The sequence below is a fragment of the Numida meleagris genome, chromosome 1 (genome assembly GCF_002078875.1).
Source record: "Numida meleagris isolate 19003 breed g44 Domestic line chromosome 1, NumMel1.0, whole genome shotgun sequence".
NCBI classification, from domain to species: Eukaryota; Metazoa; Chordata; class Aves; order Galliformes; family Numididae; genus Numida; species Numida meleagris.
Genome location: NC_034409.1, coordinates 75072230 through 75099686, shown reverse-complemented (window position 1 = coordinate 75099686; position 27457 = coordinate 75072230). Strand labels below are relative to the sequence as shown.

Here is a 27457-nt window from a genome sequence, read left to right as displayed (position 1 = left end):
TGTTCATCACTTGAATGGACTGTTGGATGCAGATCAGAGAGAGCAAAATCAAAGTCAGCATGTCAGCCTTTCTTTTGGAAGAGGAGGAACAATAGTATCCACAGTATCTTGCTATAGACAGAGGCCTCCAGACTGTGGGTCGTCAGGTTGAAACAGACTAGTAGCAGGGAAAATATCAGACAAAAACAGGCTTGATGGGTGGGCAGGTTAGCAAGGCCATTGGAGAGAAAAGAAGAAGCAAATAGCTGATGGGAGACAGAGAAACATATACTTTTGTACAAATAGATTTCAGTGTAATCCCAACAAACAAACAAAAGAAACCAACAACCAGAAAGACCCATAGGTCACAAGCAAATGCAGAATGGAACAACAAAGCTAATGTTACCGTGGAGAAGGTGGGTGGAGAATTGCAGAAATGTATCAGTTTCCCTCCCTCCCATTTTCTTTGAGGGCGTTTTTCTCAGAGCTTTTCCTCACTGTTCTCCTCCCCACAGCAATCAGCCAAGCTGGGAAGAGGAGATTGTCTCTAAACTCAGTAGTGTGCCTTGAGCACAGAAAGCTGATAGTAAAGAAGTAAACATAGTTTACAACTGTGGCAACCACAGAGGCAAAGCCTGCTCAGTGACAGGAATGAAGACTGTTCCAGAGGTAAGGAAGGTTTGTCTCTCTTTCTTTTTGGTCACAGCTGTACTTCTTAATATTACTGGCCTAGAGGATTAGGGTAATAGGGTTTTTGTAATTTTATATCCAGAAAGGTCTTGCCCATGCCTCACAATGCATGGGGATTTAGAGTTTCTTGCTCTTCCTGTTAGTCATTGTAGTGGCCGTTCTAAGGCTGTATTCAGAGAATAAAGAACTGCAAAATGGTAATTATTTTATAATAGGTGGCCAAAATTTTCAATGTGAAAATCAAAAAGTCTATTGCAACAGGTAATTCAGGAGCATAGTGAATACAAATAATTCACTCTTTCCTAAATGGTAAGAGATGAGAGCTTATGTGTTCAAGTATACTAATGCTTTTTCCTTCTCAGCCAAGTAGGTTTTCTTCTGCTCACTTCTCTGCCTTAGTCTGTACTTGGAAAGTAAAAGCTCAAGTGTTTTACTACCCTAAGAAGTCAGCAGAATAGGATTACCAAGGGACAAAAGCAGTTAAGCATTTAAACTTTGAGCAGTTTACAGGAGTCAAGTAAGATGACATTTGCTTTTGACAGGGTTCTGTTAATGATTAAATAAGTGGACATTTAAAATATATTGGTCAATAGACTTTTTTTTTTCTATTTCTTTCTGTATTTTCTGTTAATATTTTTGTACAGGAATCACCAACAGAGTGTCCAAACATACTCCACTATTACATTATTGGAGATGATAATATATTACAAAGATGATGAACAGGCTGATCATTTTCTTAGCCTTTCCTTGTGGGAAGGGAGTCTGTGCTGTGAGGTGTATGTCTACTTGTAGGCTTTTGTTATTTTCGTAAATATTGATGTCTCCTGTTTTTGTAGTAAATGAAATAAATATTAAACATGGTGACAAACATAGTTTAACATAATCTTTAACTGCTGCATGTAAGGGAGCAGCAAAGGCAAACAAGGAAGGAATCTGGAAGCTGAGAATCATAATGAGGCGGGCAAGAAATAATGGCCTTGCCAGCAAGGGGTGCAAACTCACAGTACAGGAATGTGGAGAGTAAGGCAGGTCTGGTGACAGTAGCCAAGGTGAACCAAGAGTCTACACTGCCAGGTGTCATGGTTTTATGATTTTCGGTTATTGGTACTCCACATCATAACATCATGTAGTGAATGTACCTGGTTCTCAGAAGAGAAGGACTACTACATTCCCCACGGCACTTTGCTCCTTTGTTACCATTTTCCAGCCGGAGGAAAAAGATAAAAGCTCACAGTATAAAAACTTGCAGATCACGAGACCTCGTCCCTTTTTCCGCCGTCTCTCGTCTTGGCAGCACCTCGCTCTCCGGCCGTCTTATCGTCGGTAGTAGAGTAAGGCCTACCTTGATTTTGGGACATTCTCTCTCTCTGTATTGGATTTATCAGCTTAAATTGTAATTATATTGTATTATAGTATATTGTTTTGCATTCCGATATTTTATTTAGTAAATTAGTTTTGTTTCTCCTCAGATTGTTGCCGCTGTTCTTTGCTCTCAGGGCCATCTCCCTCCCCTTTTCCCCTTCCCCCTTTTCCCGGGACGTGGGCCCGTGGGTCCCCCGTCCCCTTCGTCACAGAATCGGGCCTAGCGCCCGTAAACCGTTGACACCAGGCAAGTCCATTGTGAGGAGACAGGTTCAAGGTGAATCTGCTGAATCAAGTCTGTAGGTTGGGGTCCAAATCAGGGTGCATGAACAGCTATAGATGTGGCTTTAATGCCGCTGCAGCATAGTTCAGACGGAGACAATGCATGAAAGCTATAAAAGGCTGCTCCCATTCTGGGCACTCAATGGCATTCTGTGGGCAAGATTTCTTCTAGCATTTTCTCAAACAGCTCTAAGGCATGTCAAGGTTTCTCAGACAGCTTTACTTTATTAGAGAACCAGGCTCGAGTACAGGGAGCTTCGTGAGGGCTGGGGTGGGGGCAGTGCAAGCCAAGCCGACACTGGCACGTAAGAATCTCAAACTAACATTTCCCTCAGTTTTTAGACTACTAGATTTACTCCTTATTTCCTACACTATTTCTTCTCTGTCCTTCATCAAGGGTTTTCCATCATCCTCTGCTTTTTTTTCCTTCTGCCTTCTTTTTCTTGCTGTGTATTTTTTTCAATCATTCTACTTATAATTTTTTAGTTCTTTTCCTTTTCTTATGCTACCAGCATCCATTCCCATATCTGTTGTCTTAAGATGTGCTGTAACCCTTTGTTCTGTTCCATGTTCATGCACATCAAAATTCGTATGTCACTCCAAAAATAATGCTTCTTATTTATGTTCATGGAAACTACGATAGATACAAAAAGCACAAAAACACTATTTGATAGAGTGTATTCTCAGTTACAAACCACGTTTTTTCAACATAGTTACCACCATTAACTATGCATTTTTTGCCAGTGATTAACAAGAGCCTGCATGCCACACTCATAAAAATCTGCATGGCCATCCAGAGCATGGTTTGTCTTTCACATTGCTGTCACCACTGCTGAAATGCACCACCCACTGACTCACTGTGCTAACATTCAATTTGGTCTCGATAAGTGTTCAGCAAGTGTCAAAGAATGTCAATGGGTGCCATTTTTTTTCTGCATGGAGGAATTCAGTTCCACACCTTTCCTTCCTAAACTCTTCCATATCAGACACCATTTTGTCACACTGCCCCTCTTCTGCCATCTGTCCCGTGGCAACAAAATGTAATGGAATATTGGTGGGAAGGTTCAACCTCTACTGCTGTACCACCAACACCCACTCTTGGCATTGTGGGCCAACATAATAAAATAAGAGACATTACTTTTGGAGCACCCCTTGTAGATAGAAGCATTGAACACACATGGTGAATACTATCTTATGTAACTTTTCCCAAGAAGAAGTTAGAAGTGTATCCTAACATAGTCATGTTGTTTCCCTTGCAGTCAATGGAGAAAAAGAGAGACATCTTAAGCGAATATTTCAGTTAATCCTATGGCATATGTTTGAAATAGAAGCTGTACTCATAACATGCCAAACATTTTTCTCTGAATATATTACAAGTACAACAAAATTTAAGTGAAATTCCACCTGTCTATGTAGAAGATCTTCTCTGTGATTCACAACTTACTGCAGTTTTCAGAGTGGGACAGACCTCTCTCATTTGAATTCCACTTCATTACAGGAGAGACATGGATCTGTTGAAGTGCATCCAGAGGTGGCCACAAACATGATCCTAGGGATAGAACATCCACTGTGAGGACAGGATGAAAGATCTGGGGCTGTTGAGCCTGGAAAAGAGAGGACTCCAGGGAGATCTGATAGGGTCCTTTCAGAATCTAAAGCACGGCTAAAAGAAAGAAGGGGACAGACTCTTCAGCAGTTCTGTTGTGACAGGACAAGGGGAAATGGTTTCATACTAAAAGACAGGACATTTATATTGCATATAATTAAGAAAGTTTTTTTATGTTAAAGGTAGTGAAGCACAGGAGCAAGTTGCCCAAAGATGTGGTAGATGTCTTGTCTGTGGGAACATTCAACGTCAGGCTGAATGGAGCTCTGAGCAACCTGATCTAGTTGTAAATGTCCCTGCTCACTGCAGGGGTTTAGACCAGATGACCTTTCAGCGTTCCTTCCAACACAAACAATTCTCTGATTCTATGATTAGGATGCAGGAGCTATTTCTTGAGAAGATACCTGAAATTAGTGCTCAAATTATCACACTAACAGAATAAAGAACTACTAGTCCTGGTCATCCTGTTATCAGCTTTATAGGCTCAAATAGGCTTTGATATCTTCAGGAGACGTATTCACGATGATTCCATAAACCAAAGGAGCTGTGGAAGGACATGCCTCCTCATGGCAATCTGGTTCTTAGATGCATATTTCATAACACTGTGGAACCAGTTGTATTTGGAAAAGAATGGGAAACAAAGGGCATGAAACAAAGCCTATGGGAGCGGACTCATTAAATGGCTGGGACTACTGTTAGCATTCTGTCACTAGTCAAAAGTGAGTATCTAGTAGCTTAGGGAGAAGGCACAGTGTATGACCAGCTAAATTTAATGAGTTGTCCTTCATATTTTTTCTGTATGTCTCATTTTTTTCTCTTCAGATCTGTGACCAGGAGCTGGGAACAGGCACAAAGAACAAACAATGTCTTCAGGAAAAAAGCCTACTTCTGTGTGCACTTCTTCTCAGTACTCTCCTTGGTTTTGCGTTACTCATCACCTACATCGTGATGACTTGTGCTCTAGGTATAATGTGGAATATTCTTTTCCCTGATTCCTTATCCACCCTATTTGTAAGATCTCTTTGTCTCCTATCTGCCTCCGTTGATTATTATGCTCAGTATCTGTGTGAGAGTAAGACTTTCAGAAGGACGGAGAAACATAAAAAAGTACTAGCTCTAAAAAAGGTACACTGTTCTGCCTCCTCCTTGTGTCATAATAGGGAGATATCCCCACATTTGTCCTCCTCTGCCTGCCATTTCATAAGCCAAGGCCCAGCTTTGTGAGAGAGCAGCATTATATTGTCAAGAAATTCTTCTTGAATTTCATCATTCTGGCTTCCAGCTTCTATGACCCTGCTCTATCTATAGTCAGCTTGAGGAAACTGGGTCTGAATCTGAGATTTAGAACTTCTCTTCCACTTTTCCATCCCTGATTTAATAAGCCTAGTTCTAGTTTTCTAGTACCAATCATTACATTTATATAAAGAAAACTCATATTCTCCTACTCAATGGGGAAGCTGTGAGTAGAGACCAGAAATAGTCAGTTATCTTTCAAATTCACTAAAAAGCTATCTGCAGAATAGTCCACAAAAATGCTTATGTGCATGGATTGCTGAATATTGAAGATGTGTTTGTATTGGTGGATACACATGCATCCTACTCCAAAATAAGCATTATTGACTCTTCATCTAGCATTTTTCTTCAACTTCTGTCATGTATGTTGGTACCCATTCACTATAGAAACTAAGGAAAAATTGTTAGTTTAGATCATGTCTATTTCTATTCTGCATACCTCCTTCCACATAAACTGTTGAAACTATAGCATGAAAACCTTGGTTTGATTTGTAAGTGGCTAATTTAATAATAGAGCTGTTCTTATGCTGATATAAGACTCTCTGACCAAAATGAGAACATATACCGAGGGGTTCACGGTATTTTGAATAAAAGAGGTTTTAAATCAAAGCAAGATACACTAGCAAGTTTTTGTCCTGTTTTAACAGATGTCATTACCAAGAAATGCTTCTTTCCCATGCTTGAACATCCTGTGTATTAATCTTTTCTCCTTACCTTCCTTGTGCTATGTCTTCCTTTTGCTTTGTGTGTTAACATCACCAGTAGTTTCTTATTTATCGTTTGGTCAAATCAGTGCATGTTGTTTCAGAGTAAACACAGAGAAAAGGAGGAATAATCCAACCTGTGACTGCCAAGATAGGACCACTAGAGGGCACTACCTCTGGACAAACTACCTGTCTTTTATTTAAAGAATCTGCCTTGCAAAGTGCAAAGGCAGCATTGGTGTGAAGTCAGAGTATGTATTATTGCATCATCAGCAAAAACTTACAAGGAATTCAACAGTCTGTATGCAATGGAGTCTGTATAAAAAATAAATTTTATTATAAGATTTCTCTTTTTTTTTTTTTTGAGTTGTTGAATGTGTGATCCTCATTCTTCATTGTCACTGTTCAGTTCTCTCGTTTACTTCCTACCCAGGATCATGTGATGTTGAACCGAGTCTTGCACTGTTGGCCAGACTCCTGAATTCTAGGAATGACACTGTAGACCCCTGTGAGGATTTCTACAAATATGCTTGTGGCAGCTGGGAAGGCAAACACTCAAGCACAGAAGTATCACAAAACATCTTTGATATGTTGTTGGAAGAAAACCAGCTGATATTGAAAAGGCTTTTAGGTAGGAAAAGGTGGTTGGTGTGGTACCTTCAGCATCTTCCTCAGTCAAGAGCTGAGAATACCAATAACTGAGTGCACAACCATTCCTATCAGGAACCGAGTCCATTTTTTTTTATTCTTCTATAATAGCAAGTACAGGTATACACCTGAGAAGTTGTATTAAAATACTTACATTTCATACATTTTAGTTCTTCTCTCCAAGTGTAACAGACAGAAGTCACACTTTAAAATTCAGGAAACCATTTTCTTACTGCCTTCTAAATGTAGACCCTTTTTGCTGTGCATGTCTGAATGTGCACTCTGGCTATGTCCTGATTCTATATGAGACCAAAACCTAGATATGCTCCATCTTTCTGTTGTCATCAGTTTCCATGCAAAGAAACTCACATATTTGGTCTCAGGAAAAGTCATGGCAAACACTAGGTCTCGTGCTTTGGGTTACTTGGAGAAGTGTGGATGTGTTTACTAAATTGCTCTGAATCAAAGTGAAAGGTGATGTTTTCTTGAAAATCTTCTCTGTACTAGTGCTGCCTGTCTTTATTACCTCTTCTATAGTTTTTTGTCTATTTTTTTTTCCTCAGAGGCCCCACACTTTGAGATAAGAGGCTCAGCTAAGGAAAAAACAATCCAGTTCTATCGTTCCTGCATGGATACCCAAAGGATAGAATCCCAAGGAAATCAACTATTGAAGCACCTCCTAAATCAGGTGAATGTTTGTGCTACTTCTCTCTCCAGAAGATAGTTCTTGTAAGGAATAGGGAAGAGTGAAGTTGAGGCTGTATGACCCTATACAACAAAATTTTGCTATCATCTGAAATAAACTCATGGTTGACAGTCCAACTTCTAAGAGATAAATTGTTCTCTGAATGTTGTTTAAAGATTTGGCTTTCTGATCATCAAGTATGTAAAACTGCCCTCATGACCTAACATATTAGGACTGTGCAGCAATCAAGGCTGCCAAGTGGGATCATTTTTAATCTCAGAAGCTCAGTTCAATAGGATTCGACTTACAAATCAGGGAGCATCTTGCAAAATGGGTGATATGCTTGTGTCTGAGATCTGATGACCATCTATCTACTACTTCAGGTTTCAGGACAACATGCTTGCAGAGGAAAATGCTTCTCTTGTCATTCTGTGAGATTCCTCCCAGTGCCAGGGAAGGTTGTCCATCTTCCTGTTAGCAAATGACATTTATGCCCCGACTCCAAGGAAGATGCAGAACCTCCCATCTGAAGGAAAATGACTGCAGGTCAACCTGTATATCTGCTTGGCAGGGAGGAGGGACCCTGCATCCCTTTTGTTTTTTGTTAATATGAATAACTTTTGAAAAATATGTCATCTTTCCTCTCTCCTTCACAGTACTTTTTCCTGTACACTGTTCTGTTGATAATTATCATGCATTTTTGCTGTGTCACAGAATCACAGAATGGTTGAGGCTAGAAGGGACCTCTGGAAATCATAGAATCATAGAATCATAGAATCATAGAATTAGCTAGGTTGGAAAAGACCTACAAGATCATCTAGTCCAACCATCCACCTACCACCAATAACCCCACTAAAACATGTCTCTCAACGCTATATCTAAATGTTTCTTGAACACCTCCAGGGACGGTGACTCAACCACCTCCCTGGGCAGCCCATTCCAGCGCCTGACCACTCTTTCAGAAAAGTAGTGTTTTCTAATGTCCAGCCTAAATCTCTCCTCGCACAACTTGAGGCCATTCCCCCTCGTCCTGTCACTAGTTATGAGAGAGAAGAGGCTGACCCCCAGCTCACTACAACCTCCCTTCAGGTAGTTATAGAGAGTGACAAGGTACCCCCTGAGCCTCCTCTTCTCCAGACTGAACAATCCCAGCTCCCTCAGCCGCTCCTCATAAGGCCTGTGCTCCAGACCCCTCACCAGCTTTGTTGCCCTCCTCTGAACACGCTCCAGGGCCTCAATGTCTTTCTTGCAGTGAGGGGCCCAAAACTGGATACAGTACTCGAAGTGTGGTCTCACCAGGGCTGAGTACAGAGGGACAATGACTTCCCTACTCCTACTGGCAACACTGTTCCTGATACAAGCCAGGATGCCATTGGCCTTCTTGGCCACCTGGGCACACTGCTGGCTCATGCTCAGCCGAGCATCAACCAATACCCCCAAATCCGTTTCCTCCACACAACCATCCAGCCACTCTGCCCCAAGCCTGTAGCATTGCCCGGGGTTGTTGCGGCCAAAGTGCAGGACCCAGCACTTGATCTTGTTGAACCTCATCCCACTGGCTTCAGCCCAGAGATCCAGCCTGTCCAAATCTCTCTGTAGGGTTTCTCTACCCCCAGGCAGATCGACACTTCCTGCCAGCTTGGTGTCATCTGCATACTTACTGAGGGTGCTCTCAATGCCCCCATCCAGGTCATCAATAAAGATATTGAAGAGGACAGGCCCCAGCACCGACCCCTGGGGAACACCACTTGTGACTGGTTCCTAGCTGGATTTAACTCCATTCACCACCACTGTCTGGGCCCGGCGCTCCAGCCAGCTCCTTACCCAGCAAACAGTGTACCTGTCCAAGCCACGGGCTGGCAGTTTCTCCAGGAGAATACATCATCTTATCAAACCCCCCTGTTCAAGCAGGGCCACCTAGAGCCACCACCCAGGACCATGTCCAGATGACTTTTGAATATCTCCAAGGAGACAGACCCCACAGCCTCTCTGGGCAACATATGCCAGTGGTCAGTAACCCACACAGTAAAAAAAAAACATGCTTCCTGATGTTCAGACAGAATCTCCTTTGTTTTAGTGTGTGCTCGTTGCCTCTTGTCCTGTCACTGGGCACAAATGAAGAGCCTGACTCCATCGTTTTTGTTACTTCAGGTACATCAATATACATTGATAAGATCCGTTCTGAGCCTTCTCTTTTCCACACTAGACAGTCCCATCTCTCTCAGCCGTTTCTCGTAAGAAGCTAGTGTCCCTTAACCATTTTTGTGGCCCTTCTTTGGACTCTCTCCAGTAGCTCATGTCTCTCTTGTATTTTAGAGCCCAGAACAGCACACAGTACTTCACGTGCGGCTTCACCAGTGCTGAGAAGAGGGAAACAATCAATTCCCTTGACCTGCTGGCAGTACTTTTCCTAATCCTGTCTAGGATGCCATTAACCTTCCTTGCAGCAAAGGCGCATTACTAGCTCATGTTCAACTTGGTGACCACCAGGACTCCCAGGTCATTTTCTGCCAGGCAGATTTTCAACTGGGTGGCACCTTACAATGTACTGGTGCTTACAGCTGTTCTACCCCACATGCAGAATTTTGCACTTCCCCTTGTTGAGCTTCATGAGGTTCCTGTGACCCATTTCTCCAGATTGTCTAGGTACCTCTGGATGACCCTCTCGTGAATCAGCCACTGCTCCCAGTTTGGCATCATCTGCAAACTTGCTGAGGGTACACTCTCTTCCATAATCCATATCATTAATGAAGACGCTGAACAGGGCTGCACCCAGAAGGAATGCCTGGGGTACATTGCTAGTTACTGGCCTCCAACTAGACTTTGTAACACTGGGCCCAGCTGTTCAGCCAGTTTTCAATCCACTTCACTTGTCTGCACATCCAGCTCATTCATTCACAGCTTGACTCTGAAGTTCATGTAGGATACAGTGTCAAAAGCCTTACTGAAGTCCAGGAAGATGATATTCATGACTCTCCCCTCAGTTACTAGGCCAGTCATTTCATTATGGAACCTTATCTTGTTGGTCAAGTGTGACTTCCCCTCGGTGAAGGCATGCTAACTATTCCTGATAGTTTTCTTCTTCATGTGCCTTGAAATGCTTTCCAGGATTATCAGCTCCATCGCCTTCCCAGGGACTGAGGTGAGGCTGACCAACCTGCTGTTCCTTAAGTCTTCTTCCTTACCCTGCCTGAAGACAGGAGTGACATATGCGTTTGTCCAGTACTCTGGCACTTCTCTCAGTCTGCATGATCAATCAAAGATTATTGAGAATCGTCTCGCAATAATATCTGCCAGTTCCCACAGCACTCATGGGTGCATCCCATCAGGACCCATGGACTTCCATATGTCTGGTTTGCCTAAGTGTTCCCCAATCTGACTATCTTCCGCCAAGGGTACATCTTCCTTGCTCCAGCCTTTCCTCGTTGTCTCTGGGACCTAGATTTCCTGAAAGTCAGTCTTGCGAGTAAAATCTCTGTCAAAGAAGGCTTTATCTCAGCCTTCTTCATTTCCCGTGTAACCAGGTCCCTCATCTCATTTAGCAATGGACTCACATCTTTCCTAATCTTTACTTTGTCACTGATATATTTACAGAAGCCCTTCATGTTGTCTTTGATATCCCTGGATAAATTCAATTGCATTTCGGCTTTATTCCTTCGTACTTAGACAATGCCTCTGTATTCCTCCCAGGTAATCTGTCTTTGCTTGCATGCTCTGTATTCCTTCCTTTTTGTCTTCAGTTTGTACAGAAGCTCCTTGTTCATCCACATAGGTCACTTGGCATTTTTTTCTGATTTCCTATTCATTGGGCTGTTCTGAGCTTGGGAGAGGTGACCCTTGAATATCAACCAGCTTTCGTGGACCTCTCTCCCCCCCCAGTGTCATCTTGCAGCTTGGTGCTTTGCTTAAGTGAAAGTTACAGGTAAGGAAGGTATGTAGAAATCATCTTCCTAAGCTTCTTCTGTTGCTATTTGCTTTATTGTTTCTCAGCTGTCATAGTGACTGAGCTCATAAGGATGAAAAAAGTTTGTAAATATGAATCAAACAACTGCTTTCCTCACCTGCGGTCGTGCTGTTTCTCTCCTCTCTAGGTTGGTGGATGGAACATCACAGGCATAGGGAAAGCAAAAGATTTTAATGAAACTCTTCAGATTCTCATGGGCAGATACAACACTTTTCCCTTTTTCAGAGTGCATGTGGGACCTAGTCCTTTCGATCCCAAGACCAATGTAATTCAGGTGAGTGGAATAAAGAAAGAATTATCAGAAAGTGCTGGTAATGAATAGTCAGTTACACAGTTCATGAGATCCAGCCCTGCTCAAGTTAAGCCTGTGGTCTTCTCTGAAGAAAGTTTTCCCAACGTTTTCTTTAAGTTTCTTAATTCTATTACACAAAAGAAAACTGTAGTTCTGGAAAATGAACAGATGAGGAAGAATTAATTGTTTTCATCTCTTCTGTTTGACCAGTGTATATTTCCACTTCTGTGGAAGGATCTAGTTCTCGTGTTCATGGGTGTGGCTATTAAAGCAAAGTAGTGTACATGTTAAGTGTTTAATACTTGTGGTGTACTATTGATTTTGCAGCTCATGGAGAAATATTTAAGAGTATTTTTATTTGAATTCCACTCACCACAGATTTGTAATGAGATTGTAAATGAGCTGCAGATTTTGATAGATACACAACAATTACTTAGTAAACATTTTCCAACAGAAAAAGCAACTTATTAACATTTCATATTCTGTGACACAGAGACAAATAACACTTATTTAACATATTCTTAAATTTCCAGTGTTTCTGGAAATATTGAGATATTTGTCCTTTACTCCTTTTTGCAGATTGACCATCCTGAGTTTGAGATGCCAGCTGAAAGCAAATTCAAAAAGAAAAATTATCTTGAGGTAACATATCAGAGGCTGAAGAAAGGTAAAAATAGCTATTTGGTGTAGGGATCTCCTTGAATTGCTTCCTGGTTCAGAGTGACCTATTTCCATGGGGTATGGTCAGTGACCTCTGAAAATGTCTCCAGATGGAATTTCTTAATTAATTGTTTAATTTTCTAAAAAAAAGAATAGTTTCTAAAATGTAACCCATTTTTAGATGTCAGACTTAAAAATTTTAATGTAGGAAGAAAAGGTTATATATATTTACTAGGTAATATGAAACTGGGGTTCCCTCTATGTTTCACCTTGTGGAATGTTTCAAAAAAAAATTCGTTCAAAGTAAAAAATTGTTCAGAGTAAAACTTTATAACCCATTAAAATCTGTGTATTTGGGGAGTGATTGCTAGCATTTTAAAGTTATTCTAAACTATTTTAACCAAAGCTGGGGAAACAAGGTCTTTGACCTTGGGAGTCATTGCAACAAAGTTAATTTCATCACAGTTATCATTTATCTGAACTGAGCTCATTTTTCTGCATAAAAACTGAGCTGATTTCGGTTTCTCTGTCTGAATCTTTCAGAAGAGTTCTCGGAAAATAAGCCCATATACAAGAATTCCTGTCATAGCTCATGAACAAAGAAGAAATACTGCCATTTCCGCTCCACCCAAAATTCTAACTTATTATGTCACTGTCTACTACAGCTCTCTCCTTTGAGTCCAGAGATAGCTCTAAAGTGATTCTGGTATCCAAAGAAATAGTTAGCTGGGACAAAATTAAGATTATTTTCTTTTGGGTTCACATTGTTTTTCACTGAAAAGGGAGCCGTATTTGGCAGAGTGTATTCCACATTAAGAATTATGTGAGGATGATGTGGTGAAGAGAACAATTTTTTGGACAGGACTATCGTGGTTTTAAAAGACTGAAGCTTATGAGGTCAGGATGGATGGATGAATGGATGGAGTGACTAACTTTCAGTCATATCTCTCCCTGTGGTCTTATGCTCACATGTATTGCAGGTTCTCCGTGTGTATCTCTCATATTTGGAGAAATTGGGGGACCTACTTGGAGGTCTACAGGATGGTCCTCCTCATTCCTTTTCTCTTACCTTGTCCTTCATCTCCAATCTCCAGCGTGTTGTTACCCCACTGCAGGAAAGACAGCAGAGGGGAATGCTATTCTTTCGCACTACTATTAGGGAGTTACAGGTATCTATCTGTGCCTTAGAACTTGAGAAACACAATTATATATGACATTCACATTCTGAAGATCCAGATCAAAACAGATAAAAAATACACTATTTAGATACCATTTCCTTGCGACTTACCCTTGGAGTCTGTTGAAGTTCAAATAACCTATTAATTTGCTGTCTATGTTTTGATAGCACTTGGACTTTTCAGGCCACAAATTGCACTAATTTATAGTGATTGAATTAAATATGTCTATTCTCCTTTTCTACTATAATCAGTAACCCCAACATAAAACAACTGAAATCATTGGAGTTCTCTCTTACAAGTATCAAAGGGACAATCCCAGTTTCCCTGTTATTTCTTGTCAGTTGATTTAGACTGATGGTTCACCATGTAAGCTTTGTTTTACTTCCAGGAAAAAGCACCTGCTATTGACTGGTTGTCATGTCTCCAGGCTGTCTTCCATCCTATGCCAATGAACCTCTCTCAGCCAATTGCAGTGCACGATATGGATTACTTAAGAGCCATGTCACAGCTCATTGAAGAATGGCACAAAGAAAGGTGAGAATTAATATTTATGGTTAGTAAGGACAGGACTATCCTAGTGAAATACATATAAATATACATATGTACACACACAATACAGACCACTGCAAAAGCTGATCTTAGACATTCTGTCAGTCCAGGAGCTGGCCTCAAATTGCCTGGTCTCCACAGTTACTTGTACCTTCATATATGATCCACTGAGACTTGCAGCCCTACTCTGGTTGCAGGTACTCATGTATCTTCTAGCAACAAACACGTATGTACAAACAGATCTCTTCAGTTGGTCTTTTCAATGGCCAACTCTCAGGCCCCTTGTCTCTCCAGTATCCAGTTCAGTCCCTCCCACACTCCCACCCCAAAGTAGAGAGCATGCTCACCCAGAGAATATTTAAGAATAGCATTTAATAAGACGAGACAGACTCTGGTGACCACACACAGGGCTCAGTGAGACAAACATGCTGGCAAGCCACAAGTTTACCCTCAGCCGTTCCCTCTTATCAATTTTCCCTCCAGTTTTACCATGCATGTTCCTCCGAGTCCACCATCTCTCCCTTTCACTGCCTCTGGTCATTCTCATAAACATCCCATAATAAGTCTCTAAAATTCTTCAGTCTCCTTGAGATATTCCATAGTAAGTTTTACCTAGTGCTAAAATTCTCTTTCCCCTTCCTCCTGTAATTAGTCCTCTACCCTTGAAGTCAGTTACCCCTTGAGTCTTCAAGGTGTTCTTGAGAGTGTTTCTTTGGTCGACTCGTGTCAGTGGCTTTCACAGCAAAGTCAATGAGGAAATCATCCTCCTTTTGATAGCCCCAGCAGTAGACCATTCAAGATATTTTGCTGCCATTGTTCAGGCTAGCAGGTTTCCTCTGCCTCAAATTATTCCTCTGGCACTTGCCATGCCTCTTTGTTTATGATGACCTCATAACATGACAATCTGATTATTGCTGAAAAAAAATTCACCATATCGACTTTGTTCTCTTATTCATGGTTTTCTGGCACTTCCATTGTGCTTTTGCATGGTCTTTTGCCTGTCTCTATTCATATTTGAATATTCTGTTCAATTCATAAAACTGAATACTGCTTGCTCTTCAGAACTGATGGGCTTCTGCTCATTTCTTAATGTTTTTAATGGAATAACTGCTTAAATATTTCACTTCATCTAGCCAGGAGGTGACATCATTTTAATGTGAGTTAAAGTGGTTCTCTGCAGTGGTCTTTTAAAATGTCATTTTCCTACAGGGTCCCGCACATCTATATGATTGTTTGTCTGATTGGGAATCTTTCCCCTGCCCTTGATAGTCGATTCCAAGATGCACGCCAGGAGCTATCTAAGATTCTTCATGGGAAAATGGAATCTAAAGTGGTGAGTTAACATTTAGCCATCTTCTTCAGTTTCTACAGCCACTGAATAAACTAAAACACACATTCTGGATGTTCTCTTGATGTCTCACCTGCATAGATCTTAGATTTGGTGTGCACTACAGCCTACAAGATCAAGAGGAGCCTTTTAATGAAGCCATCTTCCTCCAGCTACAGGAGGTGTCGGGTTTGCAGACTCTCTTCCTGTTGGGCGACTTCAACCACACTAACATCTTCTGGAAAAGTAGCATGGCGAGCTGTAGGCAATCCAGGAGGCTCCTGGAATGTATTGAGGATAACTTTCTGAGCCAAGTAATAGCTCTGTTGGGGGAATGCAGTGCTGGACCTGTTGCTCACTAACACTAGTGAACTGATTGGTGACATCAGGATTGCCAGTTGCCTGGGGAGTAGTGACCTTGCAATGCTGGACATTACACTCTTAAGGGATATCAGACAGGCAAAGAGTAAAATCAGAAAACTTAATTTTAGGAAAGCCAACTTCCAGCTCTTCAGGGAGTTAGTAAACATTTTTACTCCTGGGAAACTGTTATCAAGGACAAGGGAGAGGAGCAGAACTGGCAGATTGTTAGGGAAGCTTTCCTCAAGGCACAAGAGCTCTCCATCCCCAGGTGCAGGAAGTCAGGAAAGGAACGCAAGAGACCAGCATGGTTGAACGAAGACCTGCTGGTCAAACTGAAGAGCAAGAAGGAAATGCACAGGCAGTGGAAGCAGGTACAGGTAACCTGGGAGGAGTATAGAGATGCTGCTAGGCTGTGTAGAGATGGGGTCAGGAAGGCCAAGACCCAGCTGGAACTGGACTTGGCAAGGAGTGCAAAGAAGAATAAGAAAGGCTTTCTAGGTACATCAACCTGAAAAGGAAAGTCCAAGACGAGAGCAATACAGGCAAGCTAGTAACAACGAACAAGGAGAAGGCTGAGGTACTCAACAACTCTTTTGCCACAGTCTTCACTAGTGGCTGCTCTTCACACAGTCTGTGAGCAAATGGTTCAGAAGGTGTGGACAGGTGGGGCAAGGTCCCTCCCACTGTAAGCAAAGATCAGGTTTGTGACAACCTGAGGAACTAGAAAATCTGTAAGTCTATGGGTCCCAGTGAGATGCATCCCAGAGTCCTGAGGGAATTGGCTAGTGTAGTTGCCAAGCCACTCTTGATGATATTTAAAAAGTCATTGTGGTCAGGTGAAGTCCCTGGTGACTGGAAAAAAGGCAACATCACACCCATTTTTAAGAAGAGTAGAAAGGATGACCCAGGGAACTATTGATGTGTCAGTCTCACCCCTGTTCCAGGGAATGTCATGGAGCAGATCCTCCTGGAAGCTATGCTAAGGCATGTGGAAGAGAGGGAGGTGATATGGGACAGCCAGCATAGCTTCACCAAGGGCAGGTCTGGCGTGACCAACCTAGTAGCTTGTTTTGATGGTGTAACTACATCAGTGGACAAGGAAAAAACCACTGATGTACTCTATCTGGACTTAAGTAAGGCCTTTGACACAGTTCCCCATAACATCCTTCTCTCCAAATTGGAGAGTTATGGATTTGATGAGTGGACTCTTTGATCGATAAGGAACAGGGAAGACCATACCCACAGAGTGGTGGTGGTCAATGGTTCAATGATCAGACAGAGATCAGTGACAAGTGGTGTCTCTCAGGGGTCAGTACTGGGACAAACACTCTGATATCTTCATCAATGACATTGACAGTGCACTCTCAGCAAGTTTGTGGATGACATCAAACTATGTGGTGTGGCTGACACATCCAAGGGACGGGATACTATCCAGAGAGATCTGGACAGGCTCGAGCAGTGGAACCAGGAGAACCTCATGAGGCTCAACAAATTCAAGTGCAAGCTCTTACACATGGGTTGTGGCAACCCCCACTACCAATACAAGCTGGGGGATGAAAGGATTGAGTGCAGCCCTGCTGAAAAAGACTTGGGAGTACTGGTGGATGACAAGCTGGACATGAGCCAGCAGTGTGCCCTCACAGCCCAGAAAGCCGACTGTATTGTGGGCTACATCAAAAGAAATGTGGTCAGCAGGTCAAGGGAGGTGTTCCTGCCCCTCTACTCTGTGCTGGTGAGGCCTCACCTGGAGTACTGCGTCCAGATGTGACATCCTCAGTATAGGATCAGGTTGGATCAGGTTCAGAGAAGGGCCACAGAAACGATCCAAGGAAATGGAACACCTTCTGTATGAGGAGAGGCTGAAAGAACTGGAGCCATTCAGCCTGGAGAAGAGAAGGCTCTGAGGTGACCTGATAGCGACCTTTCAGTATGTAAAGGGGGGCTAAAAGAAAGGAGACAGACTCTTTAGCAATTCTGTTGTGATAGGACAAGGGGAAACAGTGATAGGACTAGAGAGAATGGCCTGAAGTTGTGCCAGGAGAGGTTCAGTTGGGATATTAGGAAAAGTTTATTCTCAGAAAGAGTGGTGAGTTATTGAAATGGGCTGCCCAGGAAGGTATTTGAGTAGCCTTCCTGGAGGTGTTCAAGAAGCATTTAGATGTGGTAATAAGGGGCATGGTTTAGTGGGGAAATACTAGTGGTAGGTGGATGGTTGGACTAGATGATCTTGGCAGTTTTTCCAACCTTGGTGATTCTATGATTCTATGAAATGGTTTCAAAGTAGAACAGGAAAGATTTAGACAGGACATAAGGAAGAATTTTTTTTACAGTAAGGATGGTGAGGCACTGGAACAGCTTACCTAGAGGTTTGGTGGATAGTTGGTCCTTGGAGACATTCAAGATCAGGCTGGACCAGGCTCTGAGCAACCTGATGTAGCTATAGATGTCTCTGTTCATTTCAGGGGAGTTAGACTAGATGACCTTTAAGGTTCCGTTTCAACTCAAACAATTCTGTGATTCTGTGATCATTCTATGATTTGAGAAGGAAAACAATACTCACTAGGCCGATAAATGCTTCATGTTGGTGGTAGGTGGATGGTTGGACTAGATGATCTTATAGGTCTTTTCCAACTTTTATACAATTCTATGATTCTATGTTTTTCAAAAAGTTGTGAAAGTAGACACGATACACAAAACTTTAGAGAGCTAATTGCACTGTACCACGGAATAGGAAACAGTATATAGCTAACCAACTTCCTTCTATGTTTTTGTCACAGCTAGAATATGAATATTCATCTTGTCTGAATTTAAGTATTCTAAGTAACACAGTGCTTTACTGTGTTGAAGTTTTCTGAAGTAGCCTAAAAGGGCTTACATTACTTATTATCCACAGCTGTCATTTTTAAATAGCAACGTATAAACTACTGACTGCATGTTTATATATCTTTTTTCCATCTTCATCTTCTTGTGTCTTCCTCTTCACTCTCATATGTCTCTATTTCTTTTTCTGTACTTACAGATCCCAGCTGAGCGCTGGAGGAAGTGTTTGACTGATACCAGTTCTTTCTTTGAGCCAGTCCTAGGGCAGATGATTGTGAAAGAAATTTTCCCTCAGCAGAACAAGAAACTTGTAGGTATTCATCATCTTAATCCCCAAGTAGAGCTCAGCTTCATCTCTTTCTTTCTTTTTTTTTTTTTTCCCTAACAACTAAGCAATACATCAAGGCAGGAAGTGTAGGTTTTATAACTTCTGATATATCATGTGGTTACATACTTGCCCTTCTCCTTAGACAAATGGGGTCAGAGCAAGAGCACTGTTGTTGCTAGAATAAACAATGTTAAAATACCTGTTATTACCTTTATCTCATTTGTTAGCAAAGTCATGTGTACAGTGCAAATACATATGAAAACCGTACAAATACATGCAGTTTCAGAGTGCTTAACTGGAATGACAGTATCAACATTATGCATCCTAAAACTTTAAAACAAGATTTTCAGTCATAAAGCCAATAAACAGATGGTAGGTGAGCAAGGACTACATAATGTTTATGAGCAGTTGTACAGAAAAAAATAAATGTCAAAATATTCTGAATGGATCCACAAGTAAATGGAACACCTGCCTGTGCTGTTGAAAAAATTATTATTTTTTTTTTACTTTGGTGATCAGATTTCCTTTTTTTGGGGGAAAGGAGAGAGTTAGTATAGGCACCATATTTTTTAAAGTGTTTGCAGTGGTAAGGGTAAACAACTCCAAGAAAAGATAATGGAAAACTAAGACGGTGTATTGAAATACAAAACTGGATGAACAAAGCAATGATTTTGTGAAGGAGAGATTCAGACTCTGAATTCTTTTGAATATTCTTTTGAATATTGAATTTTCATTTTACTGAAGAACTGGGACAATCATTTGATCCATTCCCATTCCAGAAGGGATTGAACAAAAAGGGATTATGCTACTCTTATTTACAGTGATAGGCAAGAGGAAAAGGGAAGTGGGAATGAATTGTGAGGCCTGTGAGGAACCACTGGATGCCTAAGAAACCTAGACCTGAATAGATGTAGAAACTGCTATTTCCTCTTTCATCAAGAGAACTACTGTTCTATGGTTGAATTACTGGAACATGGGAAGACAGTAGCTAGGTCTGAACAATGTTTTTCTGCACTTGTGACTGTGCCTTCTATTCTCCATTGCAGGCTGAGCAGATGTTCTCTGAGATCCAAGATGCCCTCTATGGTCAACTGGATCAGTTGGAGTGGATGGATGAACAAACTCGCCAAGAAGCTAAAGTCTTGGTGAGTGCACAAGGCAAAATTTACTGAGGCCATCCACCTTATCCACACACCAAAAACTCTACGTGGTTTTGTAAGTGACATCAGGCATGTGTGATCATACACTGATACATAGGCATAGAAAGGCCACAGATGCCATGAATTAACTGTAATGAGGTACATGGTACTTTTAGTTGTACATACCTGTGGAATTCAATAACTACAAACTGAATTTCAGAAAACAGTGTCATACCAAAGAAAAAAAAAAAAAAAAGCACAGTACTAGGCCATATGTCCCTGAGTGAAGAAAACAGAGTAGCAAGAGGAGATGTCTTATTGAAACAGAGTAATTGTTTTTGTAAAGGACTGATTAATAAGATCATATTCTTGTTGCTTAGAAATAGTTTATAAAGAATTACCAGAATGTAAAGCCTCCTGTTGGTCATGTTTCTTTTTTTTTTTGTTGGTTTATTATGATCTCAGGTGTCCAAACTACAAGTGGAAATTGGCTATCCAGCTTACATACTCCAGACTGCCAAAGTGAACCTGGAATACCAGAATGTGAGCTATATAATGTATCTGCCTCTTACCAGCAGTTTACCTGTACTGACTGATATTTTGTCTGCTACCAAAAGAATCTATGACTTCTGAATCAATGCATATATCACATTGTTCTCTTTCTGAGGATGAATCCAATGAACCTGTATCTATTGCTTCTACATTGTTCATTGTTGCCTGTGTTGTCTCCTGTTGATTGTGATCTGCTTGCATGTTCTGTTTGGCTAAAGATAATGTTTCTATCACATCTTAAATTGAAGTGTCTTCAAAGCCAGGAGAGAGAAAACAAACAAACAAACACACAAAAAGCCAACAGGTGTGTTCCATTAGCTTATCTTTAGATGAACAACTTTTTTTTCACATGGAATTTTCCTCTCATTCGTACTATCCAATTTATTACTCTGTCATTCTCTGTGATGGTGACATTTCCCTTCTCTTTCCTTAGCTGGAGATAAATGAAGACACTTTTTTCCTAAATGTGGTGGCTTGCTTGAAAAGGATGAGGGAGAATTCATTCTCAAAGCTCCTTCAGCATCATTCACAAGATATGTAAGTGTCAGTACTGAAATGAAAAAAAAATCAGAATAACATACTTGTGGAATATACTTGTGGTGCTCATCTACACCAGTCCTCCCACTCAAAGCAGGTTCAAATGGAGTATGTCACTCAGGACTGTGTCTAACTGTATTTCTGTATCTCTTTTTTACTGAGGGTGGAGGGGACATGGGCAGAACTGGACACAGTAGTAACAGATGTGGTTTAATCAGTACTGAACTGAGGGGCATAATCACCTCTCCTGACCTACTGGTGACACCTCCTAATCCTAAGGACAAGATGCTGCTGGTTTTTTCCTGCAAGAGTATGTTCCTACTGCATATATGAAAAATAGGCATTGTATTTTGGACTGTCTTATTCTATCAAAAACACCACTCTTGTGGAGGAAGTCCCAGACTCCTGAGAAAGGGATTTTTTCTGCCCATTGTCATAAACCTTTGATAAAGAGAAATAGTGTTCTCGGGCTTAGCTAACTTACAGCAAAGAGCTGGCTTGATGTGAAAACTGGTGGAGAGATCTCAAAGGGAGGACATGGATGCTTCTGAAGGCAGGCAGTGGAACTGAGTGTACTTGGCATCTGACATTTTCAGTGCTGGTCATCACAGGAGGTTAATAGTCTTGACATATTTGACAGAGGAAGTTGTGAAGGGGAATCCCTTAATGTGTGTGAAAGCTATGCTGATAGCTCTGACTAACAGTAAGTAAGTGAAGGTTTGTATCACATACCTTTAACTCTAGATAATGTGAATTTCATCCTTTTCCTCTGCTGTATGAACAGTTGTATTGAGTGAACCATTTTTGCAATGGAGGAAAAGAGCAATCCATGAGGTAAAGAGTCAATACATTCTCTCATTTCTCTTTTTCTGCTTCTAGTTGGCAGGTGGCCCCCTGGGCTGTCCATTCATACTACTCACTAAGGCACCACGTGGTGGTCTTCCCTGCTGGAATGTTCCGCAGCCCTTTTTTCCACATGAAGTTTCCCAGGTATGGAGAGTCTGCAAAAGTGAAGCTGAATGTAGTCCTTCTACTACATCATGTTTTTAGGAAGAACCTCAACGGATCTGTCCTTAACCTCTTTTTCTTACAGCATCCCAGATAAGGGGAAAAACAGTTATTTTCTGAAGCCAGATGGATATGGTTTGACAGTTCTGCTCTATGAGAGTAGAAAGGCCCTACTGAGGGTCCAGGACAGGTTGGATTGATGGTCTGAGGCCAATGAGATGAAATTCAACAAGACCAAGTGTTAGCTCCTGCACTTTGGTTGCAACAACTCCATGCAACACTACAGACTTGGGGTAGAGTGCTTGACAAGCTGTGCAGAGGAGAAAGATCTAGAAGTGTTAGTTGGCAGCCAGCTGAACATGAGCTAGCAGGGTGCCCAGGTGGCCAAGAAGGCCAATGGCATACTGACTTGTATTAGAAATAGCCCTGACCCAACAAGCCCCCCTAAACCCCACAACCCCCCACCAAACCCCATAACTCCCCTGACCCCGTATGCTAGAGTGGAACAATTGTAGTCAAGCCTTCCTGATCTTAGTTTACTTGCCAGTTTTATGTCTCACTTTTCACAAGATGACTGTTGCTGGATTGCTTCTCCAACCATCCTACTTTTGTATGACTGCTGTTGCAGTTACTGTTTATGTAGCAGTTCAGTCGGTACTGGGTAACTAAGAACATATCTCAACAACAGTGCATCACATTACAGTTCATATGGATAGAATTTCATTCAAAAATTTTATTATTAAGTTGACTTATTGGCTAAGACTGCTTTAATGCAAACCCATGGTAAAATTTCAAGTACTGGTAATTTACATTAGTATTTGTGTTTTTACTGAGTACCACATCTGGAAGACGATAAGCAGAAAGTGCTTCTGAGCTCTCTCGAAGTAGAATAGGTTATAAAGAATTCTCAAGTGTCTTCCTTTTCAAAGCCACTCTTTTTTATGTTTGTTTTTCAGTGCTGTGAACTTTGGAGCCATTGGGGTCTTCATGGCACATGAACTTCTTCATGCATTTTATCGTTATGGTGAGTACCAGCTGTTGGGTGAAGCTTATCCTCTTTGTTTACTCTTCTAGGCTCCAGTGGTAGTTTACCTCAGGGGATCTTAAATCCTATTCCCTATATTCATGTATACATATATTATTAAAGCAAATGAAGCTAAGGAAACCCATACAATACCAAGTGGACTACTAAGAAAACTCGGTGTGAGGGATACAAGTGAGCATCAGAAATACCTTCACTTAGGTTTCTTTTTCCCTCCACAGTGCTTCCTGGTGGCTGTCCTACATGCAACAGGAGTGTGCTACAGAAATCTATAGATTGCTTGGTCGAACAGTATGAAAGTTTTGGCTTTAAGGTCAATGGTACTTTCACACTGTTGGAGAACACAGCAGACACTGGAGGGCTTGCCATTGCTTACCAGGTATTGTAGTCTACTTAATTCTCTGACTTCAATTCTGTGATCTCGAAGTCCACCAGATGGCTCAACTGACGTGTCATAAGACTACTTTGCTATATCCCTGACCCTTGTGCTGCTCCAGTCCCAGTTTATTCGCAAGTCTGTGCCAGCAAAGCACGTGCTTTGTGTTTGCTCTGCTGTTCCAGACGCAGGCTCTCCACAGAACTGTGCTTATAACCTTACTACCACCATATGAAACCACTTCTCCCGTTCACCTATTCTGGGGTGGGCCTTTTTTTTTTTACTTCCCCAGTTAGATCACGCTTACAAAAGCAAGTTATTATTCTATATTGGATTATTATATGCTTATGTTATACCTAAGCTGAGACATGAACTAGAATACTGTATAGTGTAATGATAATAGTCGTAGTAATATTTTCAGCAGTACTTCTGTCTAGAACTCCTTCCTGTAGGAGTTCTGAGGTTTAATTAATTTTTGAGTGTGGGGTGCTCTGAGTTCACTAGATGTCAGATGGTACTTACTACAATGTTGCAACAAGAATTTTGAGAGGGTCACACAAGGATTTTTTGGTGGCATCCACAGTAACAGCATATACATTTAACAAATTTTCATTCAAATAAGTGTTTCTTTCTTTGAAAATAATTTTCTTTTTTTTTTTTCACAGCATAGTCATTAATCTCCTCTTCTGACCAGTTGTGTGTAGTAGTGTCTGAATATGGGAAGCAGAGGAGTTAATGTTGCTGTTCTCCCTTCTTACAGCTATTAGGGGTTTGGCAAGCAGCAAGGCACCTCAGGGTGAGCAGAAAGAGATACAAACATGCTAAATGCATTAAATACATATTAGATTGATATGTATAACTGACAGAAGACATGTTTCTGGGTCACTGTCTGAAGGGAAGTTTATTATTATTAATTTTCTCTCTCCACAGGCCTATAAGAATTGGCTGAAAAAGCACAAACAAGAGGAGTATTTACCAAAGATTGGACTTTCACACGACCAGCTTTTCTACCTCAGTTTTGCTCATGTAATGAATTCTAGGCTAGTCATGTATCTCTCTCAGTCTTCATTGTCTTCTACATAACTACAGCTTTTCTTTCTCAATATTCAGTCCTTTCTCCCTACTCTTTGAAGAGCTGGATATGATGGATGTTGTTGGAAGATTCAGAATCTTATTTTTAAAGCTAAAATTCACTTATGGGGTTCCTAATTTGTTGTGGATCTCAAAGCAAACAAGAGGCCTTTCTATGTATATAACTTCATAAAATCTCTGGAATCTATCAAAGTTAATTTGTAGCAAACTAGTTGTGTCAGAGAAAGCTGACTTAATTGTCAGACACTGAGTACGTTTGTTTTTTTTGCTGCTGTGAGCAACCATAATAATGGAAAGTGGAACGTTAGTGGAAAAGGCAGATATTCCTCTGTCCCTAGCTCCATAGCTTTGTCATGGTGTAAGGAAATTTTGAGTGACTGATAGAGAAAAAAATTTAGAATGCTACTTAAAGAACTAGAAATACATGTACAGCTAGCTGAAGATTTCTGTGGGAACATGGTTTAAGGATTCGTGCCATTGTACATAGTTGTGAAGCTGAGTTTCTCAACATGGACTTTTGGATTTCTGCGCTCAGAAAAGTTTCATGCTTATTAGTCACTGTAGCTGTGTAAAGAGAAAAGTTCTGTGTGTATATTGGCATCAGGTCAGGGCAGTATGTAGAAAAGCAGTAATTTGGTTCTGAAATCACAAATACTTGGGTCTCAGTACCAAGAATTATATTTTAGAGGTGATCTGACAGGTGACTGGATCATTTCTCAATGAATAAGGACTGAATTCACAAGAATGAAGAATTTCCAAATGTAACACCAGTAAAGACACATAACCTTCCTCCCAAACTCTCCCATAGTAATGTGATGTTAAGTACTCCCTTTTCTTAATGATCATTAATTTATTTTTTAATAAACTAAACCTGAACACTGAAGGCTACATCTATACTGTTACAGTAGATGGTGTCCAAGGTTGCATAAGCCTGAAGTCCAAGGTGGTCTAAATTCCTTGTATTGTGGACTACATGGCATAAAGAAAAACACAAGTGCCTGATCAGATAGGGAAACTGGGACAGAGTATAGGGAAAGGGAGAACAATCTGCAGTTCTAAAGCAAAGGGTGTTAATATTGTTGGCATCCATGAAAGTGTTTCCTTGTCTACTCCAGCAGTCTCAGTCATGTGGAATATGCAGAGGCATGAAGAGCTTTATGACTTATTTCCATGAGCACTTTTGCACAAACTTACTTTTCTGTTTTGCTTCCCTTCAGGCAATGTGTGGACACCAGGATCCTGAGGAATTAGAGTCTTCCTTGGATACAGATCCACATAGTCCCTTGCCACTTCGTGTCTATGGACCTGTCAGCAATAACCAGGACTTTGTAAAACACTTCCGTTGCCCCCGTAGATCACCAATGAATCCAGACAACAAGTGCCACATCTGGTAATCAATATGAAAAAGGAGGAAGAGAGATATGACCCCAGGGAGATGAAATCTTGAGCTGTGAAAGTATGACTCATGGGTCATACTCAGGGCCAGTGGAGTGATGTGGAGCTTTTATTTACTCTTCTACCTTCCTTTTCTTGTTATCCTTTTCTCAGCAGTTTATGGTAGGAATCGTCTCAAATTGAGCTCATAAGAGAAAAGGCCCTCTTCCTGCTGCTCCCAGCACTGTCTCAGATGGGACAACTCTGTAGTTCAGCAAGTCCTAAGGTAACAAGACAACCAGTCCCTAGTAGGTAGCTTCTGAGGAGTTGTTAACAGAAGGACTGTTGCATCATTAGGCTCTCTGTTCAGTGCACTTCCTTGTCCACTCCAGCAACCTCACAGTCATGTTGAATGGGCAGGGCAATATGCTAGAGCCCTAAGACTTGTTCATACAAGATTGTATCTTAGAAAAATCCTTTGGGTTACAATGCAAACCACAGAAGTAAGTTACCAGTGAGAGAAGAACCCTTTTATCTTCTTCGGTATATAAATGGAGATAAGTTGTAAGGAAAAATTAGTGGTTCCAGTTTCAAGTCTAAAGATGAGTCATTTAATCATGAAGGTTATTCATGTATTCCACATGGAAACATCCTCTTTGAGGGAAGTGGGACTGGGAGTTGAAAATTGTTTCTTTCTTTCTTTACCAGAAAGATTCCTCTTTCTTAGTCTCTCTTTAGGGTTTAGGATATGGTTAAAGGTGAAGCATGAGGTAGTCACAAGGGTTTGTAGAGGTATCTGAAGATCATTAACTGGAATATTCAGAATTCTCTGGATCCTGAACCAGGCTTTCTCATCCCTACATTTGTAAATATTTACAATCCAAACAGAGGAGTTTATCTGTCATAAAATATAATAAATACTCGAAACTGAATTTAGGTAATAATTTACTTTAGAGGAAAAGAAGAGTAAGAAATAATATATTTTAGGGTAGCAGGAGATGTGCATGAAATACATTCTCAAGAGCAACCTAATAATTACATCAATTCAATTTTCTAAAATTTCCCCAAATCAAGAAGCATTCAAAACTCCCCCACAGTTTGCATACTCTTAGAACTGTTCTGTTTATTTTACTTATTATATTGAATCCCTGGATATTGTTTGTGGAATAGATAAGGGCAAGTGGAAAGAAGAAGAAAGAAAAAAGCCCTTTGATTACAAACTGTTTATGGCCTGGTCTGTTTCTTTATTTGGCCTGTTCTCTGCACGAACAGAGTACATAGCTGAACTTCACAACTAATAGATAATAATACATTATGATAATAGGATTTATTTAACCATTATAAAAACAAACAAAACAAAAAAGAAAATTAGTTTTTTTAAAGATATTTATCTTTTAAGCACTGTATACTCTTCCTCTACTTGTTTAATCAACTTTGTCCTAGCAGCATGTTCAGAACATTCAGTCTTTCTTTCAGTTGTTAAAATAACCAACTGTATGTAACATTATACTACACATTGTTTGTATTACAGCAGTTATTTCACTGGACTTAGACTACTTGGCTTCTTTGTTTATAATGTACAGAAAAAGAGACAGTCTGTGACTTGA

General features: G+C 40.9%; 1 protein-coding gene across 6 annotated transcripts; it reads left to right on the top strand.

Moving 5' to 3' along the window:
* KEL (Kell blood group, metallo-endopeptidase) lies at positions 1–27457 on the top strand. Of its 6 annotated transcripts, none has more exons than XM_021395182.1 (19): positions 1–395; positions 495–648; positions 4742–4883; positions 6350–6547; positions 7128–7252; positions 11341–11487; positions 12085–12147; positions 13146–13334; positions 13732–13877; positions 15102–15225; positions 18602–18712; positions 19777–19875; positions 20335–20412; positions 20855–20958; positions 21838–21948; positions 22923–22990; positions 23230–23387; positions 24315–24410; positions 25694–27457. In XM_021395182.1, exons 2-19 carry the CDS (start codon positions 631–633, stop codon positions 25868–25870), a joined length of 2154 nt encoding a protein of 717 aa, XP_021250857.1. In that variant the 5' UTR covers positions 1–395; positions 495–630; the 3' UTR covers positions 25871–27457. The 6 variants fall into 6 exon arrangements, 4 of the variants coding, with proteins under 4 accessions (XP_021250857.1, XP_021250845.1, XP_021250874.1 ...); XR_002438143.1 differs by lacking the exon at positions 1–395 and adding an exon at positions 24050–24180 and having other exon boundaries at positions 450–648; positions 25694–25736; XR_002438142.1 differs by lacking the exon at positions 1–395 and having other exon boundaries at positions 450–648; positions 24050–24410; positions 25694–25746.